This window comes from Podarcis pityusensis (genome assembly GCF_964106645.2).
Source record: "Podarcis pityusensis genome assembly, chromosome: 6".
NCBI lineage: Eukaryota > Metazoa > Chordata > Lepidosauria > Squamata > Lacertidae > Podarcis > Podarcis pityusensis.
The window spans coordinates 74,184,033-74,205,318 of record NC_138030.1 but is presented as its reverse complement, the minus strand read 5'-3'; the positions used below and the strand labels follow the sequence as shown (position 1 = coordinate 74,205,318).

General features: G+C 47.0%; 1 protein-coding gene across 2 annotated transcripts in view; it reads left to right on the top strand.

Annotated features, from left to right (window-relative positions):
* The first annotated feature begins 727 nt into the window (after positions 1-727).
* SNX7 (sorting nexin 7) overlaps positions 728-21,286 on the top strand; it is a 55,769-nt gene continuing 35,210 nt past the window's right edge. The window contains exons 1-2 of one of the 2 annotated variants that reach the window (XM_081008732.1): positions 728-925; positions 18,915-19,097. In XM_081008732.1, the coding sequence (XP_080864858.1) occupies positions 743-925; positions 18,915-19,097 (366 nt within the window). In that variant the 5' untranslated portion in view covers positions 728-742. Of the gene's footprint in view, positions 926-1,066; positions 1,322-18,914; positions 19,098-21,286 lie in introns of those variants that run through there. The other variant, XM_081008731.1, reaches the window with a different exon arrangement.

Sequence of the window (21,286 nt, the reverse complement as noted above, 5' to 3'; positions counted from 1 at the left end):
TGTACCTATATCTATATCTATCTTTTTCATTATTTGAGGCTTCATTAATTAAAAGCTAAAATGAATAAAAGTTGCAGGTCGCTGCAGTTTTTATCCTACAAGGCATCAAACTGGTGTTTCCTAGGACATGCAGAGGAGGGAGGGGACTCAAAAGTTTGACAGCGCCACATAACCCAAAACGCCTTTGCTGTTCAGCTCCAGAGTCCCTCTGCCAGTCCAAGACCTTGGCATGCCCTCCTTCCCAATCATCTCTCGTGTGTTTTAACTGCCGCGTGACAGCCAGGCTTCACCTGTTGAACTACTGGCTGCTGCTCTGCCCTCCCCTCTCTCTCTCTCACACACACACACACACACAGAGAGAGAGAGACAGAGACAGAGACAGAGAGAGACAGAGAGTGAGAGTCAGAGTCAGAGAGGTGCGTGCGCGAAACCCTGAAACCCAGCCAGACGCAATCCGGGTATAGCTGCCCCCGCCCATTTCCTCTCCCACCCTCCTTAAGGTGTAAGGCTGGGCGCGCGCCGGGGCTGATCTCGTCTCGCGTTCCGCGTGGATCCCTTCCACGGGGACCCCTCGGGCTCCTTCCCGGCCGCCCCGCGCCCTCCTCCAGTCCTGAGCAGTGGCAGGAAAGGGCTGGAGAAGCGCTCCGGCGACCAATTGCGGCGCTGAGAGGAGGGGCGCCCGCCGGGGATCGTGCCCGCCTCCCGGGCGGGGCGCGCACACCAGCCGGAGAGGGAGGGAGGGATGGAAGCTGATCGCTGCGCGCCCGGCTCGCCGCCGCCGATCGCCTCCTCCTGCCTTCCCCCTGGCGGCGGGCAGGCTGCCGCCCCTACCGAGCCGCCGACGTGGCCCCCGGACCCGGATCGCCCCGTGCCCGCGGAGCTGCTGGAGTTCGATGACGACGAGGACCTGGAAGTGTTCAGCAAGGTAGAGGAAAGGGGGATCCCTCTTTCCCCGGCGTTCCCGGGGAGCCTGTCAGCCCCCTTGGCTTCCCTGGGGGTGGGGTGGAGGCAAGCAGAGCCGTCCCCCGACGGGACGCCCCCGCTCTCCTCCCCACCTCCAAGCGCAAGGCGCTCCACCCAGATGGCGCCGCCCTTTGCCCTGAAGTTGGCCGGCTGGGAAGAAAAAGTTCTCTTTCTCTTTATTTTTCCCGCATCCAACCCGACCAACATGCTTGTGATGAGGGGACCGGGACAAGAAGGGCAGGCGACCGGCCCCGTCCGGGCCCCTCTCTGCCTCGCGCCCTCCTTGTCGGTGAAAGGCTGTGGGACCCCGAGAAGTTTTGCCAAGCGCTCCTCCGGTCCGCCCGCATCAGCAGGGAAGGTTAGCATCCCCGCCCTTGGCAGGAAGGCGAGAAAGGGGCGGGGAGACAGCGCCGCCCACGGAACCACGAGGCTCTTCCTCTCACGGTCGTCGGTTCGAGTCCTACGTCCGGAGAAAGATTCCTGCCTCGCAGGGGGTCCCTTCCAACTCTACGATTCTAGGTTGGGTGTTCAGGTTCCCTCTTGGTGCAGGGCATCGCTGAGTCTGCTGTTGGCATAGAGTGACCTATGCCTTTGATTTTCCCAACCCACAGGGATGAGGAACTGGTGTCTCCAGGATCCCTGATTGGCCATGCTAGGTGTGACTGAGGGTCATTGGAGATTAGAAACATCAGGATGGCCAAAGGAGATTTCCCACTCCACCCCATTCCTGACGTGTGTGGGGGGGGTTCTTTTTAATGCCGCAGAACTCTGAAAGTGAATTTGGACCCAAGCAAACTTCAGGCATCCTTTTCGGAACAAAAATTCATGTTGCCCTGATAACCCTTCTTAAGACTGCTCAGCCATCACAGCCCATGGAAGTGGTGAGATGTCAAGCTTCCCTTTTCTGGCCTGTTGGTGAAGATTGGTGCTCATGATGGTTATCAGGGCAGTTGCATGCAACCCCGCTTCTGACACTTGTTTGCGCCTGCAAACGTTTTAGGGCGGATATAGGCCACATGCACATCATACCTTTAAAGCGCTATGGTACTACTTTCAACAGTCCCCCAAAGAATTCTGGGAAGTGTAGTTTGTTAAGGGTGCTGAGAGTTCTTAAAGGTAAAGGGATCCCTGACCATTAGGTCCAGTCGTGACCGACTCTGGGGTTGTGGCGCTCATCTCGCTTTACTGGCCGAGGGAGCCAGCGTACAGCTTCTGGGTCATGTGGCCAGCATGACTAAGTCGCTTCTGGCGAACCAGAGCAGCGCACAGAAACGCCGTTTACCTTCCCACTGGAGCGCTACCTATTTATCTACTTGCACTTTGACGTGCTTTCGAACTGCTAGGTTGGCAGGAGCAGGGACCGAGCAACGGGAGCTCACCCCATTGCAGGGATTTGAACCGCCGACCTTCTGATCGGCAAGTCCTAGGCTCTGTGGTTTAACCCACAGCGCCACCCGTGTCCCGTGAAAGTTCTTAGAAGGCTCCTATTCTCCCCCGCCCCCAACTGCAGAGCTACAATTTAGCTGTCAGTTTTTCTTGCCACAGAACTCTGGGAATTGCAGCTCTGGGAGGGTATTAGGGGTGTTGTAACAACCCTCTTCTCCCTTTACAAACTACACTTCCCAGAATTCCTTGCAGGAAGCCATGATTGCTTAAAGTGCTTTAGCACTTTAAATGTATGGTGCGAGTGTGGTTATAGTTTCATTTCCAATCAGTGCACATCCCATAACTTTTTATACCACAAATATCCTGCTTTTATTTTTTATTTTCCCCTTGCTTTTGCTGTGCTATAGTGCAGGAATGCCCCACCAGATGGCAATGATGTGATAACACTGAGAAAGCATTCAGAACAACTAATAAAATGAAATGATGTGTGGATGACCCAGTATAAATCCTCCACCAATGTGCGCTATTGTTGTGTCAGTTACATGTTGCAAAAGATACCTGCAAACAACATAGGTCAGGAGGGGTTTTGAAGGATACTTTATACTTGCCATGAGACTAGTGTGGAAAGCAGACTTCTTGTGATGACTAATTTCCTCTTTGCTTTAATAATTGGTGGTGCTTAGGACATGGATCAGGAGCATCATGTTGTTTCTCCATATCTGGTAGACATGAGAGGAGGGTGTGGAGACTCTGCAGTGTCCCTAATTTAGGCCATGAGTTCTTTCAAATAATCATACTTTGTAAATAATAATAATAATAATCTCACCCATCTGACAGGGTTGACCCATCCACTCTGTGCAGCTTCCAGAACATATAAAAACATAATAAAACATCAAACATTAAAAAACTTCCTTATACAGGGCTGCCTTCAGATGTTTCCTAAACATTATATAATTACTCATCTCCTTAATATTTGATGCGGGGGCATTCCACAGGGTGGGCGCCACCACTGAGATGGCCCCTTCTCAGGTTCCCTGTAACTTGGTTTATCGCAGTGTGGGAGCTGCCAGAAGGCCCTCGGAGCTGGACCTCAATGTCCGGGCTGAATGATGGGGGTGGAGATGCTCCTTCAGGTATACAAGGCCATTTAGAACTTCTGATAACTCATGGTCTTTCCCAGCAGTTGAGTGTGGAAGAAATGGGATTATTCCTTTTTTTTCTGGTGCAAGTTATTCTCATGAAAGGGATGAGTGACTTACCCAAGACCAGACACAGGTAAACTCAGTCCTCCAGATGTTTTGGGACTACAACTCCCATCATTCCTGACCACTGGCCCTGTTAGCTAGGGGTCATGGGAGTTGTAGTCCCTAAACATCTGGAGGGCCGAGTTTGCCTATGCCTGCCCAAAACCATTGAGTGATCTTTATGAGCTTATTCCAGGATTAGAACCCACCTCTTCCCAATCCACATCCCACCATTCTCCATGGTGTTGTAGCAGGGATCCACAAATCTTGCCTTTTGGTTCACTAATCAGCCGTAATTTGTGGCCACCACTGACTGCTTCTCTCTCCCAAGTCTGGTTTGCAGCCAGAAATATGGGGTACAGGAAGGATGCTCCATCGTGCTCTGGGCTTTGAAGCAAGCAGAAGCTATTACAAATCTCTTGTGCTACTCCCACCTGTTGTTTAGTCGTTTAGTCGTGTCCGCCTCTTCGTGACCCCATGGACCAGAGCACGCCAGGCACTCCTGTCTTCCACTGCTTCCCGCAGTTTGGTCAGACATATGCTGGTAGCTTTGAGAACACTGTCCAACCATCTCGTCCTCTGTCGTCCCCTTCTCCTTGTGCCCTCCATCTTTCCCAACATCAGGGTCTTTTCCAGGGAGTCTTCTCTTCTCATGAGGTGGCCAAAATATTGGAGCCTCAGCTTCAGGATCTGTCCTTCCAGTGAGCACTCAGGGCTGATTTCCTTCAGAATGGAGAGGTTTGATCTTCTTGCAGTCCATGGGACTCTCAAGAGTCTCCTCCCACACCATAATTCAAAAGCATCAATTCTTCGGCGATCAGCCTTCTTTATTGTCCAGCTCTCACTTCCCCTTCATGGATCACTGCCTTGCCGTGGCGAAGGGGCTTGAATAACTCAGAGAAGCTATGAGCTATGCTGTGCAGGGCCACCTAAGTTGGACAGGTCATAGTGGAGAGTTTTGACCAATCGTGATCCACCTGGAGCAGGATCCGGCAAGCCACTCCAGTATCCCTGCCAAGAAAACTCCATGGACAAAGACAACAGGCATATAGAAGCTCCCACCTACTTGATGGATAAGCACAACTTCACGAAGCACCCGCCTTCCCTCCTTCTTGCAGTTTAGGTAAGGGTTTATTTCATGCACTGCCATTTGGAAGAGGAGGAGAGATTCTTTGAGTGGCTTCTGCCTGCTCCATTGACCATAGTGATGTAATAGACTCCCTGCTCCACAATAGGACTTGAGTGATGGGCGTCTCTTAAGTTTCATGGAAAGGGAGCTGTTGCATGTGGATCTGAAGAAGACTAAGCGAGGAACAGGCAACTCCCATCTCATGCGGGGGTTATGTTCTGAGGCACCACACATGCAGTGAAACTGCATATATATGAAACGCCATTGGCAGATCCTGCAAACACCCTCTGAAAACCCTTGAAAAAACCCTTAAAAACCAGCAGCACTTACCAGCTGGCCATGAATACTGGCAATTGCTCCCTCCAAACCTCTTTGCTCAAACTCCAGCTCTCCACAGGCCTCAACAATTGGTTGAAGGGCTCCTGGGATTGCGCTTGCAAAGGCTGGGGAGATTGCTAGGCACTGTTTATGCGCCTTTTTGCCCTTTCTGGGCTATTTTGCCATTTTAAAAGTTGCTTCCGGGTTCAGTGCAGTGAGGCGGTCGCACGTCAATTAGATGTGCATAAATTGGTCGTTGCTTTATTTCTGGGCCAAACGCCACGATTAACAGGAGTATAAATGCTCTGCTAGCAAATGAGGAAGGACAAATGCAGATAGCATATCACCTCCACGCAAACAAATCAGGAGGAATGCACATTGAAGACTGGATACAATCTAACCTCCATGTTAGATAGGTCTGAGGGAGATTCCCTGACTGATATTCTGGAGCTGCCAGTCCAAGTAGACAATACTGAAGTTGATGGACCAGTGGCCTGACTGTGTTCCTTCCTAAGGGTTATAGACTGATGCTTTGTCTTATTGTTGTTGTTGATACTTCCTTAGTCAGTAAGTAAATTTGTATACCAGCCTTCATCTGCAGATCTCAGAAATTTGTATACAGTGGTACCTTGGTTCTCAAACTTAATCTGTTGCGGAAGTCCATTCCAAAACCAAAGCATTCCAAAAGCAAGGCGCACTTTCCCATAGAAAGTCATGCAAAATGGATTCATCCATTCCAGACTTTTAAAAACAACCTCTAAAACAGCAGTCTAACATGAATTTTACTCTCTAACGAGACCCTCGATCCATAAAATGAAAGCAATAAACAATGTACTGCAGTCACACAATCAATCAATCAGTCAGTCAATCAATCAATCAGTAAGTAGCTGAACAGGGTTCCACACAGTCACTAAAACAAAACAAAAGAGCCACAAATACAAAAACGCAAAATAAATAGGAAAAACAGACAGACCACAGCGTAACACTCAAAACGGAAATGTGGCATTCAAAACAGAAGTGTGGCACTCAAAATGGAGCATGTTCGGCTTCCGGATCTGCAGTGTTTGGGTTCCAAGTTGTTTGAATACCAAGGTGTTTGAGAACCAAGGTACCACTGTACTGCCCTTAATCCACAGATCTCAAGATAAATTTAAAAAAAAGAACCTCAGAATACATAGTAAAAGTAAGAACAGTAACAAACCAATAATCCCCCCCACAGCACATTTAAAGGGGCTTCGTACATTCTAAAGTGCTAACCACCACTGTTATATATTCTCAGGCAAAGAATTTAGTTTTTAAGGTCAGAGTTTGGTTTGAAAGGCTCATGGCCTAAATTAATCATGGCATATTTCATTGTGAAGAAATTAGTGACTAACAGTCGTTTTGTATTTCTCGAGTTTCTTAAATGGCAGCGTGTGCATTTGAATCTCTTTCTCTGATCCAAACGTCAGGAGCCCTGCCTCTAGGTAGGAATGCCTGCGGCACTAGCCTGGGTCAAGTCAGGTCTGTAACTATTTTATTGTTATTATTTATATGTTAAACTATTTCTACCCTTCCTTTCCATTAAAAGAAGAAACCGAGCTGGCTTACAAATAGATTTAGGTACAGCTTCATAATATACAATAAAAAGATATAAAGTCCCGAAACAAGTTTAAGATAAAACAGCAGAGAGGTATGACTCAAGTAAAGAAAACTGGAAATGTAGAATATTTCACAAATTGGCAGAAAAAATTGCCTGATAGAAGAGAAAGCTGTGCTTTGGTCTTCAGAAGGTCTTTAGAAGCAAGTGAGACAGGTCTCCCTAGGGAGAGAATTCCCAAGCCACTGAGAAGGCCATCTCCTATATCCAAACTAAATGAAATTCAGATATTGAAGAGATGCAAAGGAGAACTTCCCTAGAAGCTCTTAGACTGTGTACATATTTCTGTTTTATTCTGGCTCCAGTGCACTCCCACCTCTGGTATTTGAAGCCATGATACTAGCCACAATCCACATCTATATCTCGTAGTTCAGGCTTCCTCAACCTCGGCCCTCCAGCTGTTTTTGGCCTACAACTCCCATGATCCCTAGCTAGCAGGACCAGTGGTCAGGGATGATGGGAACTGTAGTCTCAAAACATCTGGAGGGTTGAGTTTGAGGAAGCCTGTCGTAGTTCCTTGATAAACACTGCTGTCTGGTGCATTTCCCCTTAGGCCAGTTTCCATCTGATTTGAAGATATAGGGCACATTCACTTTGCTGTTAAGTTGAGGTTTATACATTTGAGGCAGACTTTGCACATGCATGTACGACAGCTTTGTGCATATGAGTCGAGGTGAGTCACAGAGGTGGAGAAGCCAAGCAGCCAATGTGTATTCAGTGAATGCATCCCTGTCCTGCTCTCTGCTGTGTACAGCAATGTGCAAGTGTGACTTGAGATGGAGAAGGGCCTGGGGATGATCTCGCTGTGTGTTCAGCTGATAATGTGCACATAGTTTTAGTGAGCAGGCAGGCTACTGGTTGTTAGGATCTGAACACTGCCATGCTCAAATAGGCCATGGAGAAGTCATGGAGGAGTTTTCCTGGCAATCCCTCATGCATTAAAAGAACATAGAATCATAGAGTTGTAGAATTGGAAGGGACCACAAGTGTCATCTAGTGCAGGCTATTATTATTGTTGTTGTTGTTGTTGTTGTTTTCTTTGTACCCCACCCATTTGACTGGGTTGCCCCAAGCACTCTGGGTGGCTTCCAACAAATTTAGGTAAAGGTAAAAGAACCCCTGACCATTAGGTCCAGTCATGGCCGACTCTGGGGTTGTGGCGCTCATCTCGCTTTATTGGCCAAGGGAGCCGGTGTACAGTTTCCGGGTCATGTGGCCAGCATGACTAAGCCGCTTCTGGCGAACCAGAGCAGTGCATGGAAACACCGTTTACCTTCCCGCTGGAGCGGTACCTATTTATCTACTTGCACTTTGACGTGCTTTCGAACTGCTAGGTTGGCAGGAGCAGGGATGGAGCTCACCCCATTGCGGGGATTCGAACCGCCGACCTTCTGATCGGCAAGTCCCTTTTTCCAACAAATTTAAGGCATAATAAAACATTAAAAACTGCCTTCAGATGTCTTCTTAAAGCTGCATAGTTATTTATCTCTTTGACATCTATGGGGAGGGCACCACTGCCGAGAAGGCCCTCTGCCTGGTTCCCTGTAACTTCATTCTCTCAATGAGGGAACCTCCAGAAGGTCCTCGGAGCTGGACCTCAGTGTCTAGGCTCAAGGATGGGAGTGGAGACTCTCGTTCAAGCATACAGGGCCAAGGCCATTTAGGGCTTTAAGGGGGAACCTAGATGAGGCCAGAGTGTTCCTTTGTGTGGAAGAGCTGTGTGCGCATAATTCAAGGATAGAGTCCCTTTCAGTGTGCTCCAAACCTGTGGATGGCAGACATGTGTGTAGCGACCAGACGCATTGGTATGTGTGGTGGGATTAGTTCACATTACCCACAACCCCCTTGCACAGTCGTGTGTATGTGTGTGTTTGTGTAGGGTCATGTTAACCCTGGTTGTCCAAGTAATTGTCTATGCTTCAGGGCAGAAGAATGGGAAATATTGAGAAAAGAGTGTAAAGGCAAGCCTGTCAGTTGGGAAAGGAGCAAAAACAAAACCCTAAAGAGCCAGGTGGCAGAGGAAATTTGAAACCATGAGCAGGATATTTATGACCGATGGCTGTCCTGAAGCAGGAAGTTTGTAGAAGACTTCAAATTGTTTGCATGGCCAGAATTAAAGCCATTTGGGGCTTGAGAGAATTTGGCAATCAAAAGGTGGCACCTTGGAACACAGAAGAATTACCTTACTTCCATGATTAATCTGTGAGGTAAAACTGTTCCAGGATACTGTAGTTCACCAGTTACTGGTTCAAAACCAGCTGTTTGGAATGGCAAACATTCAACCCCTGCTGCCTTTCTACAAATTAAGCAGAAGAGCATTCACAGAGCAGCTGTAGGAGACGACACACATTTTTCATTCTTGAAAACCCGTGTTCACAGATCTGTTTATGACAGAAATTTATGGAGTGAAAAATCCAAATGTCAGCATCTTAGATTTGACTGCTAGATTTGCTCCTGAATAGAAGCCTAAGAGGCATTAATGAATCATTTATGAATTGTACACTTCTCCTAATGTTTAAAAATACATCCAGCTAATGCTGAAATAATATTTCTGCTTCTGCTCTGTGTACAGAATCCTCTTTGGGTGGCGATGGGGTAAACACTGGAAGGCAACAATTTAATACTTGAATATGCTGATTCCAAAGTCCTCCAGAACAGGAGCAGATTCTGTCAAGTGAATTTGGGGAAGTGGATGGGCTGAAATAGGTGTGTGTGTGTGAGAGAGAGAGAGAGAGAGAGAGAGAGAGACAGAGACAGAGACAGAGACAGAGAGAGAGAGAAATTCATTTCTTCTCCTTAGCCATCCCTGTGCCCACTACTACAAATCACACCGTTCCCCACACTTTGGACAAATTTGTGTGTTGCACACAAGGAGTCCCAGATTGTGAGAGCCTCCATAGAAATTAATAGGAACCTTCCCCATCATGGCATTCCCCAGATGCATTAGACTACAGCCAGCGTTCAAAATTTGGCAGGCTCCAGGTGCATTTTGCCCTGGCTATCAGCCACTTGCGACCAAGTGAAGATTCCCAGGTGCTAGGATGGTGACTGACCTCTCCACCATCTGGAGGTGAATGCCTGGGGATCCTTGGATATATATTTTTTAATTTATTTATTCTTTTTTTAATACCGAGAGCAACCACAAAAACCACATACAGTGGTGCCTCGCAAGACGAAATTAATTCGTTCCGCAAGTTTTTTCTTCTTGCGAGTTTTTTGTCTTGCGATGCACAGTTTCCCATAGGAATGCATTGAAAATCAATTAATGCGTTCCTAGGGAAACCGCTTGCCAGGCTGGCGGTGCGGAGAAGGGCTTTTCTCCCCACCGCAAGCCTTCAGGACAGGTACGGGAACAGAGGGGAAGGCGCGCAGCGCTTTCCCTCTGTTCCCGGGGCTTGCGTGGGAGGAGGGTTTTTCCTCCCCACCGCCAACATTCAGAACAGCATTCTGAATGTTGGCGGTGGGAAGGAAAACCCTCCTCCCACCCCAAGTCTTCAGGAAAGCCATCCGATGCCGGGCGGCGGGAGAAGGTGTCCCCCCCCCGGCATCGGAGCTTCGTTCCGATGCCGGGCGGCGGGAGGAGGCATTCCCCCCCCCGCCCGGCATCGGAGCTTCGTTCCGATGCCGGGCGGGGGGGAGGAGGCGTTTTCCCCCCCCCCGCCCGGCATCGGAGCTTTGTTCCGATGCCGGGCGGGGGGGGGAGGAGGCGTTTCCCCCCCCCCGCATCGGAGCTTCGTTCCGATGCCGGGCGGGGGGGAGGAGGCGTTCCCCCCCTCCAGCATCGGAGCTTTGTTCCGATGCCGGGCGGGGGGGGAGGAGGCGTTCTCCCCCCCCCCGCCCGGCATCGGAGCTTCGTTCCGATGCCGGGCGGCGGGAGGAGGCATTCCCCCCCCCCGCCCAGCATCGGAGCTTCGTTCCGATGCCGGGGGGGGAGGAAGCGTTCCCCCCCCCCGGCATCGGAGCTTCGTTCCGATGCCGGGCGGGGGGAGGAGGTCCGAGGACAGTGGGTAAGACGCGCTGCGCTTCCCCGCTGTCCCGGAGATTTCCCTATGGGCTTTCGTCTTGCGAAGCAAGCCCATAGGGAAATTCGTTTTGCGAAGCGCCTCCAAAACGGAAAACCCTTTCGTCTAGCGGGTTTTCCGTCTTGCGAGGCGTTCGTCTTGCGGGGCACCACTGTACAACAAAAACCACAAGAACACTAATAATACAATTTAACAATTCAGATTTGAGTACAGTGGTACCTCAGGTTACATACACTTCAGGTTACATACGCTTCAGGTTACATACGCTTCAGGTTACAGACTCCGCTAACCCAGAAACAGTGCTTCAGGTTAAGAACTTTGCTTCGGGATGAGAACAGAAATCGCGCTCCGGTGGCACGGCAGCAGCAGGAGGCCCCATTAGCTAAAGTGGTGCTTCAGGTTAAGAACAGTTTCAGATTGAGTACAGACCTCCGGAACGAATTAAGTACTTAACCTGAGGTACCACTGTACTGATATACCTATAACTACACCCTTTTAACAATATTTCCCCACCTCTCCTCCCCCTACTTCCCACCATTTTCTGCCTTATCGCTTAAGTATTCCAGATTTCTTCATATTTATCCATTCTTAATTTGCGTCGATATGCAATTTGTTCGTATATAACTAGTCTGTCGATGTTGTCAATCCATGTGCTCAATGGGATCTTTTTGCGGCTCTTCCAATTCATCCAAACAAGTTTTTTTGCTTCTAATGTGGCACGGTACATCCTTGGATCTTGACCGTTTTCACACACTAATACCACACCCTGTTTAATTTTATCAGTTATCTTTCATCTGCACAATCGGAATGAATTTCAGGAAACAAAACTTCGTATTGAAAAATGCAACTTTCAAGCCGCCTGGCCCCAAAATGCCAACTAAGCAATCCTTTTTGGCTACTGTAACCCTGGTTTAAGGAGCCATTTGGCATCTAGCTTATATATCTGAGTTTCTAACACTGACTACAATACCCATCATCCTTGACCACTGACCATGCTCACTGAGGCTGATGGGAATCGCTACCTTCCCATCTTCACTAAGTCTTCACTAAGATTTTTAGCCATTCCTGTGTCAAAATACCATTTTCTGATATTGGTACACTGTGGTATAGCGATATTGAATGGGAAGCAGCCTTCTCATTGTTTCCTGGTCAGTATTTACTTTATTTTATTTTCATAAACCGGTTTTTACGAACATTAATAAAAGATTTCCTATGAAATCAATATTAATATGAAGGAAATTCCTCCGTTTCCATGCCCCCTCTATGTATTCATCTTCAAAGTTTGCTGCCTAACCAAAACATTATTTTTCTAGTGCATGAGTACCTGGAGGTAAATTGACTTCATATATCATTTTTCGCAGCTTGCACAATGGAAATAAAACAGCTCCCTAAATGGTGAAAAATGAGAATCTTAAAACTGTCAAGTGTAATAATCCAGATTATTACTCAAAGCATAAACATAAAGCACATGTGATTTTAGCAGCTACCTGGCTGTGTGGCCTAATGGTGCCCCTGGTGTTTAGAAAGCTTGGAAGGTGCCTTGGAAGATAATAATGTAGGCCATCATCCTTTGTCATCATTCCTGATAGGCATTAGATTCCCGGACTTTTATATTCTGTATAAAGAACTTTGACTAATATGTTTTAAAAGGTTACAAAACTGCTCTGCAGAGGGCTGCTTTTATGGTTTATCTGTGTCAGACATCTGCTTTGAAATCTAGCTGGCACCGGGGAACAACTTATGCCAATTTATCCCTTTTCTGCCTTTGGAGCCAGTGTGGCTCTGCAGCTAAGAGTATATATTATGAAATTTAAAGTTACCAGTTTAAATTTCACCTCTGCCATAAACTCACTATGCTGTGTGGCTTTAAGCAATTCTTTCAGACTTAGATCATCCATCTGCAGGATACGAGTACAGTGGTACCTCAGGTTACAGACGCTTCAGGTTACAGACGCTTCAGGTTACAGACTCCACTAACCCAGAAATAGTACCTCAGGTTAAGAACTTTGCTTCAGGATGAGAACAGAAATCGTGCTCTAGTGGCGTGGTGGCAGGAGGCCCCATTAGCTAAAGTGGTGCTTCAGGTTAAGAACAGTTTCAGTTTAAGAACGGACCTCCAGAACGAATTAAGTTCTTAACCCAAGGTACCACTGTATATGAAACTTATATACTTAAAGGCAGTGCTGTTTTTCTAGAACACTATGAATGCCCTCGTTTCTCTTACGGTGGCAATGGCACCCACCTGACAGGTGCCAGAACTAAGCTCTGGTGAGTTCCGGCTGAAAAAAGACCTGATTAAAGGCATTAAGGAGTTTGGTGGTGAAGCGCTCTAGGCATGCATATCTGAGTCCCATTTTCCAGCACCCTTAAACTACAGTTCCCAGGCTTCTTTGGAGGAAGCCATGTGCTCGAAAAGTATGGTGTCAATGTGCCCTTGGGCAGAAGGAAGTCATGAGGGTGGTTCAGAGATTATTTGTGGCACCGGAACGGCCAGAAGCCCTCCTGGTTTTGCATCCGTCAGGTTGGAAGGTAGAAGAGCTGGAAGCATGCCAGTTCCAGGGTTCATTCTGGAAGCAGGTCAGGGGGAGAATGCAAAGCCACCCCAACACTCAGAACTGCCCTCACATTTCCTCTCTACCATTGGAGAGCTGATAGCAGAGGAGCAATGTGGGTGGTTCTTTCCATGTGTCTGGGATGGGCCTCCCTTTCCACCCACAATCCACAATCTCCTATGGCCTTTGGAATGCCAACTCAGGGATCATAGGATTGTGCCCAAAATGTGTTATATCCATGTCCTGAATGGGGTAACTGTGCCCCTGAAGGGCCAGGTATGCAGCCATTTTGGACTCACAGCTGTCCATGGAGGCGCAGGTTAATTCTGTGTCCGGGGAGGCTGTCTACCAGCTCCATCTGGTACGCAGGCTGAGACCCTACCTGCCCGCAGACTGTCTCGTCACAGTGGTGCATGCTCTAGTTATCTCCCGCTTGGACTACTGCAATGTGCTCTATGTGGGGCTACCTTTGAGGGTGACCCAGAAACTACAATTAACCCAGAATGCGGCAGCCAGACTGGTGACTGGGAGTGGCCGCTGAGACCATATAACACCAGTCTTGAAAGACCTACATTGGCTCCCAGGATGTTTCCAAGCACAATTCAAAGTGTTGGTACTGCCCTTTAAAGCCCTAAACTGCCTTGGCCCAGTATACCTGAAGGAGCGTCTCCACCCCCATCCAGCTCTGAGGTCCAGCTCCAAGGGGCTTTCTGGCAGTTCCCTCACTGCGAGAAGTCCCTCCCATCAGATGTCAAGGAAATAAACAACTATCTGACTTTTAGAAGACATCTGAAGGCAACCCTGTTTGATGTTTTATTGTGTTTTTAATATTCTGTTGGGAGCCGCCCAGAGTGGCTAGGGAAACCCAGCCAGATGGGCGGGGTATACATAATAAATTTATTATTATTATTATTATTATTATTATTATTAGCATCACTGAAGTTGAGCCAATAAAAATATTTAAGTTTCTATTCCATTATTACCCCCCTCCTTTGTGCGATAGCAGAAGACACATGCAAGCTGATGGGTTTGAGAAACTGCTGCAAATTACTAGTGAAAGAGCAAATCACTTTTAAGTAATATTAAAATTAAGCAGATCCACCTGCAGGCTTACAGTTTAAAGACACATTGCCAGGGGGGCAGGACAGAAAAATAAAGGGTGGGAAAAGAGACTGAAGGCCAGTAAGAAAGTTCCAGGGTAAATAGATGATGATGATTTATTATCTATTTGATTTAGATTCTACCTTTTCTCCCAAAAGAGTCCAGGGCTAACATATGACATTATAAATACTGGAACATAACTAAAAGTGCTGCAAAAAAAATTTTTTTTAAGGTTTAAAACCCACTTTTGGTATAGATATCTAAATTTCCAAGCTGTGCTCCCATTGCTAAATATAAAGGGTTCTGTAAGGTTTAGGTTTTAGATTGGAAGCTTTGCTGTACAAGTGTCTTGCAGCAGCAGACAAAGAAAGACGAGACCGTAGATCTAGATAAGGAAGACCACGGAAATACTTGAAAGTAAGCATAAGAAGCTTAGTGCAAAGTCAACAAGCAGGAGAAAGCTGGTGAATGGAGTGGTACAAAGGAGTAAGTGATCTGAATGATGAGAGGGAGGTATCATGGTAGTGAGGACAGCTAAGGCACAGCAGAGAGCTTTAAGTAGGAAGGCAGGCATCAAAACTTAAAATAATTGAGGGGTGAGCTGTGCCAAACGGGGCCATTGGGCATAGGCCAGACTCTGAGGGGGCTGAGTGGATCCCCAGGGAGAGAATCCCAGCTGGGCAGGGGTGGGGAGAGAGGTGTGACCTTTGGGGAATCTCTCCATCTGGGGTGCTGGTAGGAAAATCTCTGGGGGGGCTCCCAGGCTGCCTTGGCTTCTCCCATCTTCTCAGGAATCTGTGACTCATCCTGGAGAGGGATCCCTAAAAAGGGGGAGTTTCAATTCCTCCCAGCCTCTGTTCTACCCTGGAAGCTAAATTCCACCCCCCTCACCATGGTCAGGGCAAGCTGAAGCTGCTGCTGCTGCATTGGAGGTTGGAAGACCTGAACACAGGACACTGTCTTATGTGGATTCCGGCCATGGTCCACCTGGGAATCAACAACTTGTTTTAGATTCTGAGCTCCTCAGGAAAGATGAGGCTGAATCTGAATGGAAGGAGGAAGGTGGATGGTTGACCCGGTCAGGCTGTTAACTGGGCCCCTCTCCACAACCTCTGAGATTTCCCACCCAGGACCCTTAGAGACATCTGGAGAGACTCTGATGCCCAAGTCTGAGCTCATCTGCTTGCTTGAAAAATATAAATACAGAGATGTTGGTTGTCCAGGAGAAATTGAAAGCAGGCAATGGAGAAGACGGCCGGAATTGTCGGGGGCCATGTGTAGTTTTATTCGGAATAACAAACCACTTAAATGACTGGATTGTGGAATCTGCTACAGTCAGTGTGCACAACTAACTTCACATCGACAAGGAGAAAGCATCACACACAGGAGGAACCATTTAAATGTATGGAGCATGGGAAGAGTGAGAGTGGAACACTTAAGAAACATCAACAGACTCACACAGGGGAAACTATTTAGATGAATGGAAGGCTGAAAGGGTTTCAGTCAGGGTTGACTCCTTCACATCAACGAACTTGCATGTGGGATAAACCATTCAGATGCATTAAATATGCAAAGAGCTTCAGGAGTCAGAACTTACTGTACGTCTACAAACTCATACAGAGACAAACAGAAAGAGAAGTGTTTTTTGTTTAGTTTTTTGTATTTCCCTTACTTACCGTCAATGAACTCACACAGGGGAGAAGCCAGTTAAATGTCTGCAATGTGGAAGGACCTTCAGTGAGAAACCCATAGAAAGCATCAATGGGCTCACACAGGGGATAAACCATTGAAATGTATGGAGTGTTAGAATACTGCTTTAAATGTATACTGCATATGAGGCCAAAGACGAGGCAAAAGTCTGCACACAGAGACAAAAGGAAAGAGCATTTTTTAAAAAGTACTTGAAGAGAGGCACAAACTACATTATCTATAACAAGAGAAAATGTTGAAAAATACATTGAAAAACCCTTGAAGCCATCTGTCAGGGAACTGACATCGGAGCTAGAGGTGGAGGGAAGGCTCTCAAATGATGCTGGAGAAGGGCCCAGCAGGGAGAGAGGCAGCTCCGCAGATGGGGAAGCAAATCAGCGCAACACCAGGGATAAAGGGGGGCAGATGGGGGAATCGGCAAGAGGGCTCCAGGATTCTTCACCGGACGCCAGCGGGGAGAGCACGGGTCCTCCGCTACCCACGCCCTCCCTGCGCAGAAGACTTCCGCGCAGAGAGAGTAGGAGGAGACTGGGTGTCAAACTTTTATGTTGGAAAAGATTTAAGAAACGCCCACTGACGGATTCTGCTAGAGACTGAGGCAGCCACGAAGTGAAGGGCTGCCCAGACTGAAAGGTTTAACAAGGCAACAAAGCCAGGAGAGGCGGCAACTTACGCACGAGCAACCCATACTCATTACACCATCTATCAAATGTACCAAAAGCAGAAGGCGAGTACTCTGTGAACCAACCAGAACGTACAAGATGGAATAGCATTCACATTTGTGCTTTCACTAGGGCTGGATAGACCTTTTTTGAGATATTGCAATGTAAGATGCGGTTCCATGATGGAAGAAAGATGGGCTATAGACATAAGGAAATATACACCCAGTCCATCTGTTTTGCCAGTCAACTAATTGTACTTAACACCTAGAAGATTATGCACATCTCAGTCTACATTTTAAAAAAAAACACAGCAAAAACGTCCTACCAGTTCAATTTGGCTCAGATACAGTAAGCATCACGATACATATTGGGGAGTGAGCATCCCTATATTAAGATACAGCTGTGGAAGGAGGGTTTCTGGTGAGAAACTGACATGGGGAAAAGATTGAAGTATTTTGGTCCTGATCAAGTTTGGGAATGGGCCTTGTGGCTGCACTTTATAAACAAAAAAGATGTGATCTGCCTAAGCATTGTTTTGGATGACATACATAAAGTCACATCTAATGTGTCCCTTATTTTATGCATGTTGCATATGACATGAGAGAAGGTAGTTCGTTGAAGGACATCCCATGTGGTTTGTGGTGAAGAACTGCACCAGGGACTTCCTGATCTATGGATCATTCCCTTAGCCACATTGGTTCTCTAACTCTAATTCTAGAGAGGCAGTGATTTGTGTTTGTGAGAAAGAAAAGTTAAAAACAACCACCCAATGTTCAATGCAAAGAAAGGCTCCCATGGCAGCTCAGGGAGTTTTTCGGGATGCAAAGTCACCTTTTTGTGTGACTTAGCAATTTATATCTTGTAATGATCTGCCAGGAAAAGAAGCATGGAATACTGGCACTTTAGCCATTGTAAAAATGTGGTATCCAGTGCAAAGTTAAGCTTCCTTTGTACAAAGGGGTTCTGTTGCTCGAAAAGAAACAAAAAGGCAAAGATGCATGACCTTTGGAAATCAGGGAAAGCACCACAGTCATCCCAGACTTGAAGGGGATTTTCACGGCAATAAAAGCTATTGTGTCTTGCTGATTGATTGATATGTCTTTTTCACCCCTTTTGCTGCTTCATTGATAACTGAGTGGCCAGTTTTCAAGGCGATTGCCATTGTGGATCTGGGTGTTGCCTGACAATAAAAAAAAACAGCTAGTTGAGACTGGTGTGCCAGCGGTGGGGGGCAGGGATGCAATGCTGGAGAAGTGTTTTGAGAAAGCCTGAGAATAAAGTATTTTATTATATATGGAAAAAGCAGTTAACCAGAGAGAAGTGAGTCAATAATTTAATCTTCAAGTGTTAATGGCTCCCATTAGGAGCCATTAAATCGCACATTGAGCCATCTTACAATGCCATACAAGACCCAGACTGGAGAATCCTTGCTCCTGCAACTGTTGCTGAACTACGGCTCCCATCAAGTGTGGCAAATGGCCAAGGAAGATGGGAGTTGTAGTTTAGCAAGGTTCCACAGACCTGCATTGCAGCAGCATCGGTGGCGGACTTTGGGCTCTCAAATTTCAGCGGCGCCCTGTGCGATGCTGAAATCTGGCATTCCACACCCCACCCCGTTCTGCAGCATTCTTGTGACCCCCCTGCAGTGGGGCACCCAGTTGGTCACACTACCCTAAAACTACCTCTGCAACCATCCAGTTCCCAGGGGTGGCTCCTCCCTCCTCCAACTGTCACCTCTCCACAGGGGCTTCTGTTAAGCCACTGTACCCTGAGGTGAGTGAGAAGCAGCAGTTACAGCCTCTTCTCAATGAACAATGGCCTTTTCTATTAATATTGTAAACCCTTGCACTGCTTGGATTCAAGCCGAGATAATTCACCATTTGCTTACTTTCCATGACATTCAAAAATAGCTGCCTAAGGTAGGAATGGTCCTGAATGTGCCTAATGGTAGGAATGGTTCTGGTTAGTACTTGTTGATGCCCCCATTTCCTTACAGTCTTGAAGACTGATAGTGTCGTGATTATGATACATTCCTTTGGATGTTGAAAGCCCCACAGATTTTAGCCTCACAACCTATGACAAATCAATGATATAATATAGGAGTCACTACGAGCTCTGATGACAACAAGTAAGTTGTATCTTTTTGGTGTAAGTGGCAATTCTTTAAAATCCCTTGTTTTGTCCACAGGATGCCTCCCTCACCGAGATCAATTCATTCAGTCCTTTGATGCCCACATCCCCGTCTTCGATGATCAACCAGTACAAATTTGACGATGAACCAGAATTAAAGGATCTTTTCATTACAGTTGACGATCCGGAAAGCCACATCACTGCCCTAGAGACGTTCATCACCTACAGAGTTGTTACAAAGGTTAGTTTCCTATTGCCACAAATTTCCGCTTTGGCCATTTAAAGTAAACTTTGCAGCTGGTACCGACGTCGCAGGTGTTGTGTGGTAAGGTAAAGGTAAAGGGACCCCTGACCATTAAGTCCAGTCATGACTGACTCTGGGGTTGCGGCGCTCATCTCGCTTTACTGGCCGAGGGAGCCGGCGTACAGCTTCCGGGTCATGTGGCCAGCATGACTAAGCCACTTCTGGCGAACCAGAGCAGCGCACGGAAACGCAGTTTACCTTCCCGCCGCAGCGGTACCTATTTATCTACTTGCACTTTGACGTGCTTTTGAACTGCTAGGTTGGCAGGAGCAGGGACCGAGCAACGGGAGCTCACCCCATCGTGGGGATTCAAACCGCCGACCTTCTGATCGGCAAGTTCTAGGCTCTATGGTTTAACCCACTGTGTGGTACTTGGTGAGAAAGAAGCATGTCTGTTCCGCTTGCCTTAGAACAGGGGTTGGCAAGGTTTACCTCCCATGCGCCAGTTCACTCCAGCGGAGATCTCTCTGTGGGCTGGATTGCGTGCCTGAGTGCGCACGCGATTTCTGGCGTCTGTGCAGATTTCCAGCATCTGCATCTGCGCAGATGTGATTTCCGGCATCTGCATCTATGTAGACGCGATTTCCGGCACCGCGGAAGTGAGTCCCCACGCCAGTTTAGCGCAGCTCACAAGGACTCACCGAGCGGGCGACTTGGTTCAGGAGCAGCTCGTGGGCTGGTAAAACGACCCCCATGGGTTGCTTGTCGCCCATGGGCCTTAGGATACCTACCCCTGCCTTAGAGGAAGCCAGATGTTGTCAGACTATAGCTCTCATCATCCCTCACCACTGGGACTGATGGGAATCCGAGACATTACCTGGGGGGCAGCTACTCCTACCTGAGAGGGCTTTGGGCTTGGGCTTTTCCAACAACCATGTGACAGACTTTTTGAAATAAGAATAATGTTGAAGGGTTTTTTTACCCCCAAATAAGGGGGGTTTCAAAAGCTGTGTGTGATATAGCATGCGATTCTGCTGTGGCTGGGAAGGAATGGTCAGCAAGAATGTTGATTGCACTAAATCGGAAGACTGGAGAAATACCAACTAAAGAACAATGGCAAGAGAAGTTGATGAACTATGCAGCACTGGCAAAAATGACAGATAGATTAAGAGAAAAAGACAACAGTGACTTTGAAAAAGAATGGGAACCATTTATATTATATTTGCAGAAACAAAGAAAGTCAATAGACTTGATGGAAGGATTTAAATAAACATTCACATTATTAGTATTAGAAAATGTTTAGAAAATAGTGAAATATTATTGTGTATTTAATTTTATTTATGATGTTATGTTATTAATAACTTTTTCTGTTAGGAGATAGCAAAGTGGGTGAAAAGAGAAACAAACCAGAAGCAGAAGTTGGGGGAAGCCCTGGAAGGGAGGGAGGGAGGAATATATAATAAATGTTAAGAAATTGAGATGTATGTAATGAATGAAAAAAAAAAAGAATTAAAAAAAAATGGTCAGAAATCCCATGGGGTGTCCTGGCCAAAGCTATTTATATGAATGGAAAGATAACAAGGAAGTGGTTTGGCAGTGCTGCCTGCCAGTTTATGAAAGTTACCTTCTGCATACATACATACACACAAACACACACCCCTGCATCTATATCTACAGTTCTACACACACATATTCCTGCCTTGTGATTATGCTTTATAACCTTTCACAGATATTTCTCCTATACACATACACACACGTTTGTCTGGCAGTTACACGACAATATTAAAATGAGGGGTGATGAATATAGTAATATACAGTGGTGCCCCGCAAGACGAATGCCTCGCAAGACGAAAAACTCGCTAGACGAAAGGGTTTTTCGTTTTTTGAGCTGCTTCGCAAGACGAATTTCCCTATGGGCTTGCTTCGCAAGATGAAAACGTCTTGCAAGTTTGTTTCCTTTTTCGTAAAACCGTTAAAACCCAAGGTGCATTGCTTCAAGAGGTGCAGTTGCGACTTGACTTCAAGGAGCAACTCATAGCACGCGGTGTGGTAGCCTTTTTTGAGGTTTTTGAAGACTTTGGCGATTTTTGAAGCTTTTCCAAAACTTCTTTTGCAGCCATTTGGTAAGTTAAACTTTTAAAACTTTTTTGGGGGTTTTTGGATTTTGGGTTGGGGTGTTTGGAATT